We start from the raw sequence: 21,355 nt of genomic DNA, 5'->3' as shown, positions 1-21,355 counted from the left end.
TTTACCTGTACTGCCGTGTCAGAATAAAGATAACCTGCATTTGAGCTGTTGCTGCGCTGGACAATCTTCTTCTTACCGTATGCTCACAGCCTAGTCCGGACTGGGTCCGCAGCGCGTGAGTGGCAATCACTAGGGGTGAGCTGGATATACCTTTGGACTGATCTAGTATTATCCTAATACAGTGTTTCCCAACCAGGGTGCCTCCAGGTGTTGCAAAACTACAACTCCCAGCATGCCCGGACAGCCTTTGGCTGTCCGGGCATGCTGGGAGTTGTAGTTTTGCAACATCTGGAGGCACCCTGGTTGGGAAACATTGTCCTAATAGAAAAGGAGCAGTAAGATCTGTTGTGGCTGCTGTCTGTGCTGGTCCCCAGTTCTTAGAGCTGTCACTGAGACTAGTGTGCCACGCGGTGTTCATGAAGGCGTCAGGCGTCAGGTCTTGGAAGAAGAAGTGATTCCATAGAAGTAAAAAGAAGAACATTACAGTTAACCACACTGTATTTTGTTACTGTAAATGAACTTCCAAGGTATTACACTTAACATCGTGGGTGCTCAGCTTTTTTTTTTTAAGGTCCAAGAACTGCTTTGTCAGACTGTCCTACTTCATTCTACTAATGAAGTAGGACAGTCTGGTTACTAATTCTGGTTAGGAGCCCCAAAACAATGACTAACCCTACATTAGTAGAAAAATGATAAATTTGAGAGCTCATCCAGGATTAGAAAAAACGTAGCTGATTTCTTCCAGAAATAGCACCACACTTGTCCTCAGGTTGTGTGTGGTATTACAACTTGGCTCTATTCACTTCAATGGAACAGAGCTGCGATTTCACACACAATCGGAAGACAAGAGTGGCGCTGTTTCTGGATTGTTTATGTAAAATGTTTTCATCCTGGATAATCCCATTAAACTGTGATATATTTATGTCAGTGGCCCTGCTATTTAGATGTCATGACGCTATTTAGATGACATGCCTATAAAAGTATATCACATTCTGCAAGTAGCCACCGAATAGACTCTAGATAACTCTATATGAAGATCAATGGTGATAGCTAAGTGGATTTGTATAATAATGTTTAAAATTTGGTTTTCTGCTCATTAAAAAGCAAACAAACAAAAAAAAAAAAAATACAGCAAACTACTATACTATTAATAGCTTTCTGGGTAACGCCACTTCAGAAATCAGCAGTAGTCTTTTTTCCCCCACCATCTATGAAGCGAGTTCAGCTCCTCAAATTGCATCATTGACGGCAGGTTAGCCCTTTAAATGCTGTGATTCAGAGCAATCATGGCATTTAAAAGGCTAAATTACAAGGAGGGGGGGGGGGGGGGGGCTTCTTACCAGTGCCCAGTTGGCACCCCCGCAAAACGACTGCAGGGTGCCAACAAGTTGCTATGGTAGCTGGAGACCTTTACTAGCCTCCATACCTGCAACTAATTCTGCTAATATAGTCTGCTTCAGGAACGCTGTAGTAGCAGAGCACAGATCTAACTTATCAATGCAATGCAATTGTTTATCAGTATAAGCAATCTAATAATTGTTTATAAGCATTCCCTATAGGGTAAAAAAAAGACCATCCCTTAATAAAAAAAATTCCTCTAACCTCCCATTTTTATTTTTTTAAATAACAAAATGTAAGGGAAAAAAAACTTATTTGGTTTGGCCGCATGTTGAAATATACAAACTATTAGAATATAATGTAATTTATCCCACTTGTTGAACAAAAGTAATACTGATTTGCTAAAATTGCTGATTTTTGGTCACATAATGTATCAGGAAAAAAAAACATCACCTATTAAATGGTACCAATAAAAACTACAGATCGTGGTACAAAAATCAGCCCTTAAACAGCCCTGTAGACATGAAAGTAAAAAAGTTATAGGGTCAGAATAGGGCAATTGTGAGTGTGTGTATGTACATATATATATATATATATATATATATATATATATAAATAAGTAGAGGCACACAGCACACAGCAAAATTAGTTGAAAAAAGTTGCTGTTTTATTCCATCAGAGAGTGCAAAATACAGCTACGTTTCGGCAACCTGCCATTGCCATTTCCATGAAAATGGCAACATGAATTAAAAAAGCCACTTTTTCTCTTAAATTGCCATGTGCTGTGGCCTCTACTTATTTATACATGGAAAACTTCTGACCAAGGTCCACCCTACCTGCGAGCACCACCTTTACCTTACCAGGCTGTGCTACTTTCCTATCTTTTTTAGCAATTATATATTTTTATTTGCATAGACAAAATAAAAAAGAGACACACAGGCGGAGCGCCAGATAGGGTAATAACGTCATAGAACATGATAAAAATACCAGTTAGCTATAGAGCCGCTCACCTGGGTGGGTTGTGGTGTAGCCACAACTCTATAATAGCCCATCAATCCCTCTTCAGGGAGAAATAAAATGTTATACTGAATACCATGCAGCAGCGAGTCACTTCCAAATACCCCTAACTGTTTGACAGTGGGGACGGTATAGCAGAAAAAACAAAAAAATGGTGTCTCGAGCCCAATAGTTTTCCAAAAAGCAATTAAGATTTATTGAGTCCAATATAAAACACTCTTTTCTGAGGTTTACCCTCCTTCCTTAGATAACAGGACTGAGAACGAGTTGTCCTGTTATCTGAGGAAGGAGGATAAACCCTTCGAAAAGTGTGTTTTATATTAGACTCAATAAATCTTAATTGCCTTTCGGAAAACTATTGGTTTACTGTTGTGCTCCTTGAGACACCATTTTTCAGGTTTCTTTCTTGCACTATATATATATATATATATATATATATATATATATATATATATATAATGTTTGTGTGTATATATATATATATATATATATATATATATATATTTACATATATTAATATGTATAATTATATTTCTTTCTTTTTTTAAGTTTATACTTTTTAACAGTAGTAAAATAAAACAAGAGCGAAATGGGTCCTACTGTAAACATACTGACCCATAGAATACAGATAACAAAAAACTACCTCTAAAGGGCTATTTCTCTTTTGTTCTAGTATATCTATAACCTCATGCAATTAAAGCAAAAATACATAAAATACATGTACAAAATAGGATAGAAAAATATACCTCTTCTCATGTGCGTGCACTTACTGATAAAATTATTTAGAATGGGCTTACCAAAATTCATCGGTCCCACGTTGCAGAATTGGATCAGAGCAGTGTTCCACAATAGGCTTCAGGACGGTCACTATCCGCCCCATTTAACTCTTACTGTAAAAGGCCTTATTCAACACCCCCCTAAAAATGTCTTCATCCCATATCTTCTGAACTCCTCAGGGGACCATATGTACTAAATCAGTATAATGCATAGGCCAAACGAGTGGTGTACATAACCCAGACAGGCCTATGCCAGTATCTCTTTTTTTTTCTTGGGAACAAAGTTAAACATCACTTTCAGTATTTGCACAATATTTTACACAACCCAAAATTGTATCTGTCAGGTGCAAGTTTTGTGACCTTGAGTCTTCCATAAAAAATCCCTTTACTGCGTATTATGATTGTCGGTCATGGCTGTAACCTTGTCGTGACTGTCAGTTAGATATTCACTTCACATTGACATCTACGCCATATTAATAATGAGTTCTGGATCTAATAAGAGATGTAAAGTTCAGGCTTAGAATTTACGTTTTTCTTTCCATACATGAATATAGAGAACTTGTAGATTATCAGACTGCAGTTTATAAAACAGAAACGTTTAAAACAAGAAAAAAAAACTTGCTGGAAATGAATTTGACTATGTTCAGACAAGGTACTGTAGAGCTGCAACACTAGTGTCTTGGCTAGCAAGGAGTTAAACTGAGAGTCTTCACTAGACAAGGGGGAGTGAGGATTGTAGATTGTCCTTCAGACTGGTGGGACAAACAGCAGTCAGCTTTGTCCCATCCCAAGACAAGTGAAGGGCAGGCGAGATCGAGTATCTGAGCATGGCAGTGTCGCCAGCAGGAAGCACGCCAGATCCCAGACACTAGGCTTTTAATGTGCCCTTCATAAGGGGGAGAGGCTCCCTGGGTGTCCTGTTGGGCACAGTCTCTGCAGACAGGCCGGCATAGGAGGACAGTGTCTGGGCACCCTCTCCAACAATAAGCAGAGCAGAAAAGTCACCGTGACGTGCCTCTGGTACGAAGTATAGACGGCTGTGAATGTCATTTCTCTCTTACCTGGCTTTGCTGTGTAATCTTTTAGCTACGATACTGGAATAGACAATCTGAAGTTTCTTAACCCCTTAAGGACGCAGGACGTAAATGTACGTCCTGGTGAGGTGGTACTTAACGCACCAGGACGTACATTTACGTCCTAAGCATAACCGCGGGCATCGGAGCGATGCCCGTGTCATGCGCGGCTGATCCCGGCTGCTGATCGCAGCCAGGGACCCGCCGGCAATGGCCGACGCCCGCGATCTCGCGGGCGTCCGCCATTAACCCCTCAGGTGCCGGGATCAATACAGATCCCGGCATCTGCGGCAGTTCGCGATTTAAATGAACGATCGGATCGCCCGCAGCGCTGCTGCGGGGATCCGATCATTCATAACGCCGCACGGAGGTCCCCTCACCTTCCTCCGTGCGGCTCCCGGCGTCTCCTGCTCTGGTCTGTGATCGAGCAGAGCAGGAGATGACCGATAATACTGATCTGTTCTATGTCCTATACATAGAACAGATCAGTATTAGCAATCATGGTATTGCTATGAATAGTCCCCTATGGGGACTATTCAAGTGTAAAAAAAAATTAAAAAAAATGTAAAAGTAAAAAAAAAGTGAAAAATCCCCTCCCCCAATAAAAAAGTAAAACGTCCGTTTTTTCCTATTTTACCCCCAAAAAGCGTAAAAAACATTTTTTATAGACATATTTGGTATCGCCGCGTGCGTAAATGTCAGAACTATTAAAATAAAATGTTAATGATCCCGTACGGTGAACGGCGTGAACGAAAAAAAAAAAAAAAAATTCCAGAGTCCAAAATTCCTACTTTTTTAATACATTTTATTAAAAAAAAATTATAAAAAATATATTAAAAGTTTTTTATATGCAAATGTGGTATCAAAAAAAAGTACAGATCATGGCGCAAAAAATGAGCCCCCATACCGCCACTTATACGGAAAAATAAAAAAGTTAGAGGTCATCAAAATAAAGGGATTATAAACGTACTAATTTGGTTAAAAAGTTTGTGATTTTTTTTAAGCGCAACAATAATATAAAAGTATGTAATAATGGGTATCATTTTAATCGTATTGACCCTCAGAATAAAGAACACACGTCACTTTTACCATAAATTGTACGGCGTGAAAACAAAACCTTCCAAAATTAGCAAAATTGCGTTTTTCGTTTTAATTTCCCCACAAAAATAGTGTTTTTTGGTTGCGCCATACATTTTATGATATAATGAGTTATGTCATTACAAAGGACAACTGGTCACGCAAAAAACAAGCCCTCATACTAGTCTGTGGATGAAAATATAAAAGAGTTATGATTTTTAGAAGGCGAGGAGGAAAAAATGAAAACGTAAAAATTAAATTGTCTGAGTCCTTAAGGCCAAAATGGGCTGAGTCCTTAAGGGGTTAAAGGGGTACTCCGGTGGAAAACTGTTTTTTTTTTTTTTTTTTTTTTTTTTTTTTTTAATCAACTGGTGCCAGAAAGTTAAACAGATTTGTAAATTACTTCTATTAAAAAATCTTAATCCTTCCAGTACTTATCAGCTGCTGTATACTACAGAGGAAGTTCTTTTCTTTTTGAATTTCTTTTCTGTCTGACCACTGTGCTCTCTGCTGACACCTCTGTCCATGTCAGGAACTGTCCAGAGCATAAGAGGTTTGCTATGAGGATTTTCTCCTGCTCTGGACAGTTCCTGACATGGACAGAGGTGTCACCAGAGAGCACTGTGGTCAGACAGAAAGGAAATTAAAAAAGAAAAGAACTTTCTCTAGTATACAGCAGCTGATAAGTACTGGAAGAATTAAGATTTTTAAATAGAAGTAATTTACACATCTGTTTAACTTTCTGGCACCAGTTGATTTACATTTTTTGATTTATTTTTTTTACACCAGAGTACCCCTTTAAGTATCTGTAAAGTTCTTTTGATAGACACATCTGGTTACTTGACTAGAACAAATGACCACAAAGCAAAGTAACAAAACACCATCACCATCTGTAGTCTATAGCCGTAGTCCCCAACTTGTGGACCTCCAGATGTTGCAAAACTACAACTCCGGGGCATGCTGGAAGTTGTAGTTTTGCAACATCTGGAGGTCCACAGTTTGAAGACCTCCAGTCTATAGGTTTTGTGCATAATGACTTCTATATCTACACTGTAGTATAAACAGGTCCCCAACATAACACAATGTTCCACTGTATTATATATTAGAAATGTTTATTAAATATTTTGAAGGGGTTATCAGTTTATGGGATGGCACTCTGATGGCATTTATAATGGGAACACATTAGATGTAGTTACTGAAGCCCATCTTGGCCTTACATATGTAACATCTCCAGTGTACACAAACCTTGCCACCTCTCATCTCAAGTGTTCCTGAAAATGAATCTTAAGGGTACGTTCACACCATGAATTCAGAAGATTTGATGCTGGCGTAAATTATTGTATGTAAATGATAGAACACAGCACCAAATCTGCAGCAAACTCGATGGGGAGATTTATCAAAACCTGTCCAGACGAAAAGTTGCTGAGTGGCCCATAGCAACCAATCAGATTGCTTCTTTTATTTTCCAGAGACCTTTTCAAAAACGAAAGAAGCGATCTGATTGGTTGCTATGAGCATCGGAGCACCGGCAGAACATGCCAGCGCTAGGACCGCTTGAAAATGCCCTGTCTCATAGACGGCAATGCATTTTTTTGCGTGTTCAATGTTTTTGCAGACATCAGAATCATGATTTTCATGGCAGATGTTGCTGCCTTGGAAGTTCTGCCGTGTGAACAGGGCAGCAGAATCCCATTAAAATCAATGGGACTCTGCTGCTGCGGAATGTACATGGAGAAGACTCATGCGGAATTCCGCACGGACATCCTGCCTGAGGGGAATCTGTCAGCAGGGCCATCCGTTCTAACCTGCTGGTATCTGTAAATAACGTTAATGATTCTGATCATTATGCTTTTTTTAAATTTTTAAATTTTTTTTAAACTGAAATTTTTATTAATACGTTTTGTGGAAAAACAAAGAAAAATAAAAAGTGACCATCCATAAAATGTCAACAGACCATCATAAGACAAAATATTATGAGACAAATCTGCTGGCATTAAAGGGTTTATATGTACTTAATGGGGTACTCCGCCCCTAGACACCTTATCCCCTATCCGAAGGATAGGGGATAAGATGTCAGATCGCCGCGGTCCTGCTGCTGGGGACTCCCGGGATTGCCGCGGCGGCACTTCGCTGCCATTACTGCACAGAGCGAGTTTGCTCTGCACGTAATGACGGGCAGTACAGGGGCCGGAGCATCGTTACGTCATGGCTCCGCCCCTCGTAACATCACGGCCTGCCCCCTTAATACAAGTCTATGGCAGGGGCGTGATGACTGCCGCCACGCCCCCTCCCATAGACTTGTATTGAGGGGGCGGGCCATGACATCACGAGGGGCGGAGCCGTGACGTAACGATGCTCCGGCCCCTGTACTGCCCGTCACTACGTGCAGAGCGAACTCGCTCTGTGCAGTAATGGCAGCGAAGTGCCGCCGCGGCAATCCCGGGAGTCCCCAGCAGCAGGACCGCGGCGATCTGACATCTTATCCCCTATCCTTCGGATAGGGGATAAGGTGTCTAGGGGCGGAGTACCCCATTAAGTACATATAAACCCTTTAATGCCAGCAGATTTGTCTCATAATAGTTTGTCTTATGTGCAGTAATGACAGCGGGGTGCCGCCGCGGCAATCCCGGGAGTCCCCAGCAGCGGGACCGTGGCGATCTGACATCTTATCTCCTATCCTTTGGATAGGGGATAAGACGTCTAGGGGTGGAGTACCCCTTTAAGGACTTCAGATTAACAATAAAAAGTTGCATATTTTTAAAATAAATTACATTATTAACAGTAAAATCAACAGTAAAAAAGAGACATTTGGGGGGGCAGTTGCTAAATAAATGATGCCATAGTTATTCATGTCCTCCAGGTTCCAGCACTTAGTTTACTGCTGATTGGATTCTGGAGAAGACTTTGTGAAGGCATTGGCTGGTTTATTTCCATTCATCCTAAGCGGGTCCATATTCAGGATTTGCCTCTCTTGGCCATGATGGAGAGTGATTACAAAATGCATCTCGCTCAGGATTCACCTGTCCTGTATTATGCAGAGACCCTATTGATTGTGATGGTCATTGTGTAATACATTAAATCTATATTCTAAAACTAATTTTTTATTTTTTTTATATATATCAACTGGCTCCAGAAAGTTAAACAGATTTGTAAATTACTTATATTAAGAAATCTTAATCCTTCCAATAATTATCAGCTGCTGAAGTTGAGTTGTTCTTTCCTGTCTGGAAACAGTGCTCCCTACTGACATCTCTGCTTGTCTCGGGTACTGCACAGAGTAGAAGAGGTTTGTTATGGGGATTTGCTTCTACTCTGGACAGTCCCCGAGACAGGTGTCATCAGAGAGCACTTAGACAGAAAAGAACAACTCAACTTCAGCAGCTCATAAATACTGCTTTAATAGAAGTAATTTACAAATCTGTTTAACTTTCGGGAGCCAGTTGATATAGATAAAAAAAAGTTTTTCATGGATAATCCCTTTAATGACTATTGCTCACAACATTCCATATGGGATAAATACAGAATTTTTTGCTTTTTATTCCTAAATATTTTTTGTTGTAATTGACTGAATCCAATGTATATTATAGTAATCACTAATCTTTTCTGACTCCCTCAAAGCACATTGGGGGAGATTTATCAAAACCTGTCCAGAGGAAAAGTTGCCCATAGCAACCAATCAGATCGCTTCTTTTATTTTTAGGAAGACCTGTGAGAAATCAAAGAAGCAATCTGATTGGTTGCTATGGGCAACTTAACAACTTTTCCTCTAGACATGATTTGATAAATCTCCCCTATTGACTATACTAAGACAGGACAGAGCTATGGCCCAAACTATGTTGTATACCTTTTCTGGACAGAATATTGATGCAGTTAATATTACCGTATCAGCAACTTTTCATTCCAAAAAGTAACAACGAACAAGAATAAGTCAAACAAGCGACATCTTCTTCTTCTTCCTTGTCTGTATCTCAGTAGTATACAGGGACAGTCTCTCTCCTTTGCCCTTGATGTTTCTGGTGCATTAACATGTCTGGAAATGTGTGTCCTAGCACAAGTCCTTCAGGGTAACAGCTGTTATGTTTTTTCTTGTTTCTGAAGGTATCTCCACTCAAATAACATTGTCTTTGTCCCAGAAGGTAAGTGCCTCTCATGTGACAAACTTGGATGACATACTTACAACTACGATCGAAAAAATGTAAAATTCTATGCATTTCTTCACTGGCTGCAGACTGACAGCTTTCCCGATACTATTGTGCATAAGGAGAAAGTTGTCAATCAGCGGCTGGTGGCAACCTGTAACTCATGAATATGGCGGACTGACATAGGCTCACATTACACAATGTAGTTATTAAAGTGTAAGGCTTAAAGGAGAACTATGGCAAAAGTTAACTTATCCCCTATCCACAGGGACAGGACCCGGCATGCACTCCATTAGTTTCTATCGGAAAGACCAGAGTACAGCACTCGGGCATCATTGGCGCTCTGAAGTACATGGAGGGCATGCTGTCTACCGGTAGACGACACACACTCCTCAGTAAGAGAGCCAGGGTGAAGATTAGCTACTTATCCCCTTTCCTGTGGTACTCCACCCCTAGACATCTTATCCCATATCCAAAGGATAGGGGATAAGATGTCTGAACACGGGGATCCCGCCTATGGGGACCCCAGTGTTCTCAGTGCTGCACCCGGCGTTCATTTAGAGCGTCGGGTGTAGCGCTAGAGATGCGTGACCTCACAGCCACGCCCCGTTCGTGATGTCACAGCCACGCCCCCTCAATGCAAATCTTTGCACGCCTCCTCCCATAGACTTGCATTGAGGGGGCATGGCCGTGACGTCCTGAGCGTGGCCGTGACATCATGAGTCTCCACCCCACATCACCAGTCATCCGGCACAGAGCAAAGTTCGCTCCGTGCACGGATGTCTGGGATGCCACAGCCGAGATCACTGGGGTCCCCAGCGGCGGGACCCCTGTGACTATACATCTTATTCCCTATCCTTTGGATAGGGGATAAGATGTCCAGGGGCGGAGTACCCCTTTGTCTTTCGCTGGAGTTCTCCTTTAAAGAAATGTAACAGATGTCTCTTATAGCACACATGTGACTGATCTGTGCTTTCTGCAGCCATCGGTTCCCTGGTGAAGCTGCAGTCCCTGGACCTGAGTGATAATGCACTTGAAATCCTATGCCCTGACATTGGAAGACTCAGGTCGCTGCGTCATTTACGGCTGACAAACAACCGCCTGAAATTCCTCCCTCCAGGTAACTTGTGACCTACATGAACATCTGGCAGGTGTCTGCGACCAGTCACATGGTGCCAGTCAGAACCACCAGTCTTTCTTGTAATGCTGAAGTGGTAGTGAAAGGAAATGCTGTGTGATTAATACTGCAACTGTCCAGGTACAGGCTGGTTTCCTGAAAGTTCTTTTAACCCTGATATGTTATTCATTGTGGCAGGAGAGGAGTAAAAGAGCGATAACATAATAACCTTTGTACTAAAATCTACATACTATTTTTTTTTTCTTAAAATTTCGTGTTTTAACCACATAACAGAGACAATTTGCGTAAAATGACTGAACTATAGCAGCATTTAGTAAAACGAAACTTCTTTTTTGTTATCAGGAACCTAAGCAACCTTTGCCTTGGAACCGCTTTAAACTAATTTAAATAATATCAGTAATATATTTCTGTTGCTCGGAATCTTTACCTTTTACAAATTGGAGCCATTTGTTTTCAGTAGCATGGAGCAGTGTTTCTCCATCAGTGCACCTCCAGTTGTTGTGAAACTACAACTCCTAGCATGCCTGCCTGGGCATGCTGAGAGTTGTAGTTCTGCAACAGCTGGAGCCACACTGGTTGGAAACACTGACGTATTGAATTCATATTTGCCTTCCTATTAGCATAATAAAGGGACCATTTGGTGGGATACAACAAGACCTCCTCTCCTGTGTTTATTCACAGGTTAAAGAACTAGTAACAGGGGCACAGAAATTTCACTTTGCAATACCCCAATATGATTCACTCATAATTCAGGTCATAGAATTAGAGAATACCCTGTTACATGGGTTTAATCTTATCCCCTATTGCAATCTCAGCTGCCGCACCCCAGACATCCAGTGCACGGAGCGAACTTCACTCCGTGCCGGATGACTGACGATGTGGGGCGGAGACTCGTGACGTCACGGCCATGCCCCCTCAATGCAAGTCTATGGGAGGGGGCGTCATAGACTTGCATTGAGGAGGCACAGGCGTGACGTCACGAGCGCGCGTGTCCGTGATGTCACAAACCTCCGGGGCTGCACCCAACACTCTAAATGAATGCCAGGTGCAGCAGGGAGATCGCGGGGGTCCCCAGCGGCAGGACTTCTTTGTAATCCTTTGGATAGGGGATAAGATGTCTAGGGGCGGAGTACCCCATTAAGATGTTCCAACATGGAGGTGACATTGCATACATTTATAAAAGTTATTTGCGAAGTAAGTAAAAATTCTTGGAGCAGTGGCCATACAAAAGAATTTTACTTACATCCTTTCTTCCCTGCAAAATAGTTGTACGGTAGCGCAAGTAGCTGCTTATTAGACACATCCCAGAACACCCTAAATCTTTAGTTCTTTTAGTTCTTGCCATCTTCTAGCATGCAGTAAAGTGGACCATGCATATGAAATAGCTGTTGGTCAGCGCTTGTGTTATTTGGATGGGGATAGAAAGACAAGCCGCTAAGAGAGTCTTCTGGCATCAGCATATCTCCCTCTGCAGACATGTACAACAAAATCTTTGAGCACCTTGAAAATATGTCAGATCCTTGTTTACCCAGATGTCTGCTGTCTGATAAATCTGATTATATTACTTTCTTCTACCTCACTATGAAAAGGCTTGGGTCACAACTAAATATTAGATCACAAAACAATTTTTCCTGGTTATTTAAAATAAACTTTTGCCAGGTCTGTGACATGTCATAGGTTTTGATCAGTTGGGGTCCAGGCGTTCAGACCCCCACCTATCATTAGAGCAAGCTGGGAAAAGCGTGAGACTGTGGGCTTCTCTTTCTGGCTTCTTTTTCGCTGTGATCTCCTTCTAGTTTCACTAATTTGGCTCCATGGACATATAACGGAGCCCATCCAGTGCAATTGGTTGTAAAACACAGCACGTTTGGGAGAGATGCACACGGCCCTGGATTTTTCCTAACTCTCTCTAATGATCGGTGGGTATCACACACCCCAACTGATTACATTTAGACGCATGTCACAGAGACATGTCAAAAGTTTATTTTAAATGACAGGGATACTAACAAAAATACTATCATGTCTAGTTATTGCTGCTGTTTTGGTGTTTTTTCTTCATTCTTATCAGGACGTCCATGTAACATCTTTAGTACTGATGATAAGAAGCTGCTTCAATGTGCTGAGTCTTACAGCTAGCCTGCCTAATAGCAGTGATCACTCCGATGCCCATGTAAAAAATGATCCTAGTGGTGTGAATGAGCTACTGAGCATGTGTGACCATCAGCTCTAGGCATATTAGGTGGACATTCTGAGAGAGAATCAAAAGAACACCAGAGGGCGCCATGCCAAGCATGTATTAGCAGTATATAGGAACAGGAGCGCTTTTTACAAATTATTCAATTAAAAAATGTACTGTAGAGTAAATGAATATTTGTTTGTGGGACATTCTCCTTAGTTTACAAGTATGATAAAGATGCAGAGAGCCCAAATATGATTACAAGGGATGTAAAAACAGGCACTGTGTCTTACCTAGAACTGCCATTGGTCTGTAGTTGGATTAGAAATGATGTTAAATTCAATGTTGGTAATTCCCACTATGTTAGTAATTAATTTGCTTCTTTTTGTGAATGAAATTCTGCAAGTTTCTTTGCTGTGTCATTGTAATAGTTACTCCTTGTGCTCATGTTTATAGAAATTGGAAAGCTGAAAGAACTGCAGACATTAGATCTTTCCACCAATCACTTGGTTACTTTACCAGAAAAGCTGCACCTATGCCAGTCACTACGTTACCTGACAGTGGATCGGAACTTTCTGTGGAGCATTCCTCGTCACCTCTGCCAGTTAGCTAGTCTGAACGAGCTCTCTATGGCTGGGAATCGGCTGGCATCTCTGCCTTTGGGTGAGTGTGATGAGGAAAGACAGACAGTAAGACAGCCTGTGATCACGAAAGTTTCTGAAAACTCTCTAGATTTTAATAAGCACAGACAGATTTGAAAGGATACTCAGAACAACTACAGGTGAATCTTGAAAAATTGGAATATCGTGCAAAGTTCATTTATTTCACTAATGCAGCTTAAAATGTGAAACTAATATATAAAAGAGACTCATTACATGCTAAGTAAGATAGTTCAAGCCATGATTTGTCATAATTGTGATGATTATGGCTTACAGCTCATGAAAACCCCAAAGCCCCCCAATTACTATGATTTTGGGAGCCACGTCATCTATTGAGCGTCATTAAGTCCAGGGTCAACGCATCCGTCTACCAGGAGATTTTCCATGCTTCCTTACCTTTTAAGTTGAGTTCTCCTTTTCCCTGTTTTTCATCGTTTTTTTTATTTTCTTTACCTGGCTGCGCTTCAGTAGGCCTTGCAGGCTGCGGTCAGTGAGCAGATGAGTGACGTCCTCTCCTGGCTTCTCTGCGCAGCATCAGTGACGTCACTTTTCATTTCCTGTAGTCGCCGCACTCCGAAGTCTGACTAGCGGCGGTTACAGGAAATGAAAAGTGATGTCCCTGATGCTCGGGAGAGGACATCACTCATCTACTTCACTGACCGCAGCCCGCAAGAAGCGCAGCCAGGTAAGGAAAATAAAAAAAACTATGAAAAGCAGGGAAAATGGGAAATGATGAGGGAGGGGAAGAATAGCATAGGAGGAACATGATGGGGGGATGATGAGACAGGGGGAAATGATGAGGGGGGAATGATGGGGACATGATGAGACAGGTTGGGGGGATGATGAGACAGGGGGAAATGATGGGGGGCATGATGAGACAGTGGGGGATGATGAAACAGGGAAATGATGGGGGGCATGATGAGACCTTGTGGGGGGATGATGAGGGGGAATGCTGGGGGGATGATGAGACAGGGTGGGGGGATGATGAGGGGGAATGATGGGGGGATGATGAGACGGGGTGGGGGAATGATGGGGGATGATGAGACAGGGTGGGGGGATGATGAGGGGGAATGATGGGGATGATGAGACAGGGTAGGGGGGGATGATGAGGGGGGAATGATGGGTGGCATGATGAGACAGGGTGGGGGGATGATGAGGGGGAATGATGGGGGCATGATGAGACAGGGTGGGGGATGGTGAGGGGGAATGATGGGGGGATGATGAGACAGGGTGGGGGGATGATGAGGGGGGAATGATGGGTGGCATGATGAGACAGGGTGGGGGAAATGATGAGGGGGGAAATGATGAGACAGGGTGGGGGATGATGAGACGGGGGAAATTATTGTGGGGGGAGGCACTAAATGCTTAATGTCTGCATGGCTAGTGGTGGTCTATGACAGGGGGAAATGATGAGACATGGGGGGATGATGAGACATGGGGGGGGGGGGCAATGAGAGGGGTAAATGTGGCCCAGGGACTGATAAAAGGGAAGGAATGATGTGGCGCTGGATGGGACAGGACCAAACTGAGATGCAGAAGAAAACGAAGTTGGGGGGATGATGTGGCATTTAGTCCAGGTCATTTATTTTACATTTTATTTTTTTAACTTAAATTTCCCTGTTAAAATGGGGGTGCGTGTTATATGCCGATAAATACAGTAGTCTTAATTTTTTTTACATGTTTTCTTTATTCTCTGGGTCAATATGATTAAAATTATACCCATGTTTACATACTTTTCTATTATTGTACTGCTTTTAAAAAATCTCAAACTTTTTTCACAAAATAAGTATGTTTACAATTGCCCTATTTTAACCCCCTATAAATTTCTCATGTTTCAGTATTCGGGGCTTTATGAGGGCTTATTTTTTAGCGCTCTGATCTGTATTTTATTATTCACACTTTTGGGCATATGTGACTATTTGATTGCATTTTCTTTTTTTTTTTTTTGGATTGTGATGTGACCAAAACACAACAATTTTGGACGTTCTTTTTTTTTTACGTTTATGACGTTCACTGTACGGGATCATTAACATTATATTTTGATAGTTTGGACATTCAGGAAAAAGGGGCGATTTACATTTTTATTGGGAGGGTTTTTTAAGTCGTTTTTTTTTTAAAAATTCAAATTTTTTTCCTTTTTTTATTTTTTACAATTTTTATGTCTCCATCGTGGACTATTTATAGCAATCATCAGATTGCTTATATTGTTCAGTGCTATGCATAAGCATTGCACTGATAAGTATTATCGGCGATCTTCTGCTCTGGTCTGTTTGATGTCAGACCAGAGAACAAGACTCCAGGAGTGCGCCAGAGGCAAGTGAGGGGACCTCCATCTGCCATTTTGGATGATCGGATTACAGCATCTGAGGGGTTAATGGCAGACATCAGCGCGATAACTGATGTCCACCATTACCGGCGGGTTCCTGGCTGTTTCAAGAAGAGGAAAGAATGGAATGTTTATTTGGTATATAGGCCAATAACATTAAATGTACCACCTGGTATCTTGAACAAAAAGTTGGAGGAAACAACCCTCCCCCTCCCCAAATAGCTCAGATTTGCAGTACCAAGTCATTTATTGTTTATTTAATATTTTATTATTAAATAAAGGTGTGCCCTCTGACTCATACGTACCAGTTGGGAGTAACAGGAGGGTTATATACCATTCTTAATCATATAGTTGCAAATTCAGTGGTGTAATACACATTTACATATAAAAAGGCATACTGGATCTTAAAAAGATTTAAACATACATATCTTAAGTCCCATTGAGACAACCGTATCTATTTGGGTAATCCAATAGCATTCTCTCTGAAAGAGATACCTTCTGTTAAGATTTTCGTTTGCTGTCACAGGTACCTCTTCTAGGATTAACCATTTAAGTTCTGTTACAAAATGTCTCCTTTCACGAAATTGTCCAGCGATTGTAGTCTCCTCTTATCTAGACTCTGTGCACTGTTCACATTGCAAGTGTTTTTTAAGAACAGATTTGTGTTCTGTAAGCCTAGTTCTTATACTTCTCGCTGTCTGTCCCACGTAGGCATAGCCACACAAGCATTTTAAGCATATACACAACATTCTTACTTAAATGTAACACTCTGTGAACTTACATCATATGCATATCTGATATAAGTAATCACACATTAGTGACAACAATGGTGTTTATTTTATTGATATTTTATGCAAAAAAAAAAAAAAGTAGTTGAGAAACCGTTTCGGGGTTGTGTTCAGGGTGTGCTTTAAAATATAACTTTTTTTTAGTTTTATAGTAAAAACCACCAAAAGTAATTAGTGTGTACGTGACCAGCACCAAAACTCAAATTAAATTATATAACATACACCAGGGAGCTAGACAGAGCTTAGAAGCAATGGTGCTCAACCTGTGCCACAGTAATGATATACCACCGCATATATATTATAGACCGCCGACGCGTTTCTGCCATCAAATAGCGGATGGCGTCATCAGGGAGGTGTATATAACAACGTAAAGATGGTAGCTATGTAATAAGAAACTCCTGATCAACAGCTCTACTATTGTTGTATATCATTAAATGTGCATATATTTCCCCATCATTCCTGTAGGGAAAGAGAATCGGACAGTATCCATATACAATAATTGTATTGTGTAGATTCCTGTAAAAAAAAAGATGACATCCACAGTACAGGGCCTATGGCCAGATTCAATTCCTGTAAGGGAAAGGCAGTGGTGACACTCAGTCACTGGCAATAAATATCCCTCTGTAGTGACTGGTGCCAGAAAGATAAACAGATTTGTAAATTACTTCTATAACAGATTTGTAAATAACTTTTTTTTTAATTTCTTTTCTGTTCTCTCTACTGACATTTCTGTCTATGTCAGGAACTGTCCAGAGTAGGATAGGTTTGCTATTGGGATTTGCTCCTGCTCTGGATATTACCTGACATGGAAAGAGGTGTCAGGAGAGAGCACTGGGGTCAGACAGAAAAGAACTTTACAACTTCCTGTGGAGCATACAGCAACTGATAAATACTGGAAGGATTAAGATTTTTAAATAGAAGTAATTTACAAATCTGTTGAACTTTCTGATGACACCTCTGTCCATGTCAGGAACTGTCCAGAGGTGTCAGCTGAGAGCACTTATGGTCAGGCAGAAAGGAAATTCAAAAAGAACATAACCTCCTGTGTATTATACAGCAGCTGATAAGTACTGGAAGGATTGGTATTTTTTTAATAGAAGTAATTTACAAATCTGTTTAACTTTCTGGCACCAGTTGATTTAAAAGTAAACGGTTTCCAGTGGAGTACCCCTTTAACTTCTCATCATAGTTTTGTGAAGTTTTCATCAGCATACTGACCTCTGTCCACACAGCAAGCACATATTGTGCCTATGGCAAAAGCAAGCAAGCTGTTGTCAGTTCTGGAAACACATGTCTGCCACAAGTTTATAGCAAAAAAACCTAAACTCTGTCAGTAAGAGAAACACAATTGTTCTTAAATGTGTATGTCTCCAAGTCAGGAAGTTGTATCTGTGTATGAAAGGTACAAATGTGTACGTGTAGGAATACTAAGAGATCTTGTCTACTTTCATTATAAACTCATCTGCCAATTACATGCTTGTAAATGTCAACATTATGTGACACCTCTTACTCTAGATGTCTATAAACAGTCATTCTAAATAGTGTTTATATACTCATGAAATATACCATCTATACACTGTAAGTGTCAAGGACATTCACCTATGCAGCATTCAGACCTGACTGACTTAATGTAAAAGTATTGATTTTCTGTATTAGCATAAAAACTGGGATGTATTGATGAGGGAAATCACTTTATACTGTACCCCCAGATTTGTTAAAGGGGGTACTCCCCTGGAGAAAAAAATGTTCATCAACTGGTGCCAGAAAGCTAAACAGATTTGTAAATTACTTCTATTAAAAACATCTTAATCCTCTTTTCTTTTTGAATTTCCTTTCTGTCTGACCACAGTGCTCTCTGCTGACACCTCTGTCCATTTTAGGAACTGTCCGGAACAGGAAAGGTTTGCTATGGGGATTTGCTTGTACTCTGAACAGTTCCTGACATGAACAGAGGTGTCAGCAGAGAGCACTGTGGTCAGACAGAAAGGAAATTCAAAAGGAATCTTTCAGCGGCTGATAAGTACTGGAAGGATTAAGATGTTTAAATAGATGTAATTTACAAATCTGTTTAACTTTCTGGTACCAGTTGAATTTAAACATTTTTTTTTTTCCAGGAAAGTACACCTTTCACCATAATACATGTTTTGCATGCTTGAATAGATGGGCATCTCAAAGCTCATACATGTGTTTTATGGCTCTAGATGTCTATGGGGCCTCTTTAGATAAAATTGGAGCAAACTGAGTGTTTTTTTTCTGTAAGAATTATTCAACGAAAATAAATTCTAGTATTTGCCTTCCCTAAAACCATTGCTTCTGAAAGGGAATATTTTGGTAATACAATGCGGAACTATGGAGCTGTAAGTTGCATTATGCCTTAGGGTATGTTCACACTACGTAATTCCCATGGAATTTCGTGAGCGGAATTCCACGAACGGAATTACGTGCTGTGAACATAAACATCAGTGTGAAGGGGTTTCCGCGAGACCCGTTCACACTGCGGAATTTCAGCGGCGGACAACTCCGCCGCTGAAATTGTTCCGCGCAAAAGAGAGAACATGTTAATTCTTTGCGAGGAAGTCCACAAACACTGCATAGCCTTCAATGGTGACAGCGCAGAATGGAATCTCCGCTCATGGAATTCTGCGAGCGGAGATTCCGTTCATTATCCGTAGTGTGAACATACCCTTATGCTCGATGTATACGTTTCTAAAAGCTGCAAAAAGGTTAGACTAGAATTAAAGAAAAATATCTGATATGGCAAAAATAGAAGATTGCCATATCATTTGACCCATGAATGTAAAAGTGTCCTGATAGGGTTAAAGTTGGTGCTTTACTTCTGTGACCGTGTAATCCCCAGCCCCCGAAATGCAGGAGTTAATGCATGAGTCTTTTTTTTTTTTATCGCTACCTTCTCCTCCTCCCCAAAAAGTCTATTGTACCACATCAATACTCTTGGCAAGGTGCTGCCTCAGTACAAACATCGCTTAGTTTTGTCCCTTCTGCACAGTTAGCAGAAGTTCCCATATTTGGACTTTGTGTGAGTTTGGCTATCACCACCCGTCCAGTCCGTGGCTCAATGTAAATCACAAGCATTACTCTCCAGACAATAGTTCTACAGCTGCCAACATCTGAGCCGCGGTGATAAAAAATAATGTGTTGGGTTACGGCCAAGAGGCCAGCGGAGTGACAACATGCAGCGAGAGCAAGGGAACCTTCTCCTTACAGCAGTGTTTCCCAGCCAGGGTGCCTCCAGCTGTTGCAAAACGACAACTCCCAGCATGCCTGGACAGCCTTCGGCTGTCCAGGCATGCTGGGAGTTGTCGTTTTGCAACAGCTGGAGGCACCCTGGTTGGAAAACACTGCCTTACAGGATGAGCTGGTAAAATGCATTCATGGGGTTAACTCCACGTTCTATCATTGCTGACAGGACACTAAGGTGACAGGGTCTGTGCGGTGCCTTAGAGCAGTTTACAGAGTGAGCTCTTTGCCCTCCAGGCTGAAGGTGGTGGATGCTTAGAGCAAATCCATCCGGGGGAATGTTGTTTAATAGAAGGACATTAATGTTTCTGCTTGGTTGAGATTCAGTGAACTCGTGGACCAGCAATAGGCAGACATATAAACCAGGAATGTTAAAAATTCACCTGTCAACCTTTAATAATTAGGGCAGGTCACAACCTCCATTAATGCGCCACTTCATTAAAGGAAAACAGTTTCTGGTGCTTTGTATGGAAATACTAAGTGAAATTTGGACCTACATTTTCCTTGCATAATAATATTAATAATATTTATTTATGCAGCGCCAACAGATTCCGCAGCACTTTACAATTTTGAGCTTAGAGTCTATGAGGAACGAGGTTGCGACCAAAAGGCAGAAAATTCTTTCGTTATACAAAGGTCCTGCCATGTTTTATAAATAGGACAGATGACATATAGGTAGGCGAACAAGTCAGCAGCCAATCACTGATGTCTAAAGTGCATAGAGTATAGGGGGGGCACTGCTGTACATTAGTGGGGGGGGGGGGGGCATATTAAAGGGGTTATCCAAAAATTTTTATATATCAACTAGCTCCAGAAAGTTAAACAGATTTAAAAAATCATAATCATTTCAGTACTTATGAGCTGCTGAAGTTGAGTTGTTCTTTTCTGTCTAAGTGCTCTCTGATGACACCTGTCTCGGGAACCGACCAGTTTAGAAGCAAATCCCCATAGCAAATCTATTCTGCTCTGTGCAGTTCCCGAGACAAGCAGAGATGTCAGCAGAGAGCACTGTTGCCGGACAGAAAAGAACAACTCAACTTCAGCAGCTGATAATTATTCAAAGGATTAAGATTTTTTAATGGAAGTAATTTACAAATCTGTTTAACTTTCTGCAGCCACTTGATATAATAAAATAAAATAAAAAATAAAAAAGGTTTTTCCTGGAATACCCCTATTAGGGAGTGTATATAGGCCTGTGTCTTGTGCCTTTAGGGCACTTTTAAAGGGGTACTCCACCCCTAGACATCTTATCCACTATCCAAAGGATAGTGGATAAGATGTCTGATCGCGCCCTTTCATAGACTTGCATTGAGGGGGCGGGTGTGACGTCACACGGGGGCGGAGTCGTGACGTCACGATCTTCCGTCCTCTTGGTCGGGATGGTATTAGCCTGAGGGCCTCCAGCGGTTCCGGAAGCCGTTACAGGTGGGTGCTGCATGGTAGAATGCGGGGGTCCCCGGCGGCGGGCCCCCCCCGATCAGACATCTTATCCCTAGATAAGATATCTAGGGGTGGAGTACCCCTTTAAAACTGTGGATGCTGGGTATAAGTCTGAGGGATCAAGGTATATCATTCCAAAGAACTGGTGCA

The 21,355-nt window shown here is 41.4% G+C and overlaps 1 protein-coding gene across 1 annotated transcript in view; it reads left to right on the top strand.

The window, feature by feature from the left end:
• LRRC28 (leucine rich repeat containing 28) overlaps window positions 1-21,355 on the top strand; it is a 59,156-nt gene that overhangs the window by 18,383 nt on the left and 19,418 nt on the right. Inside the window, exons 4-6 of the mRNA XM_056571840.1 lie at window positions 9,380-9,417; window positions 10,403-10,540; window positions 13,191-13,397. Of these exons, the coding sequence (XP_056427815.1) occupies window positions 9,380-9,417; window positions 10,403-10,540; window positions 13,191-13,397 (383 nt within the window). The remainder of the gene's footprint in view (window positions 1-9,379; window positions 9,418-10,402; window positions 10,541-13,190; window positions 13,398-21,355) is intronic.

Source organism: Hyla sarda, chromosome 4 (genome assembly GCF_029499605.1).
Source record: "Hyla sarda isolate aHylSar1 chromosome 4, aHylSar1.hap1, whole genome shotgun sequence".
Lineage (NCBI taxonomy): Eukaryota > Metazoa > Chordata > Amphibia > Anura > Hylidae > Hyla > Hyla sarda.
Note: the sequence above shows the minus strand (reverse complement) of the source record. Positions and strands in the feature narration are given on the sequence as shown.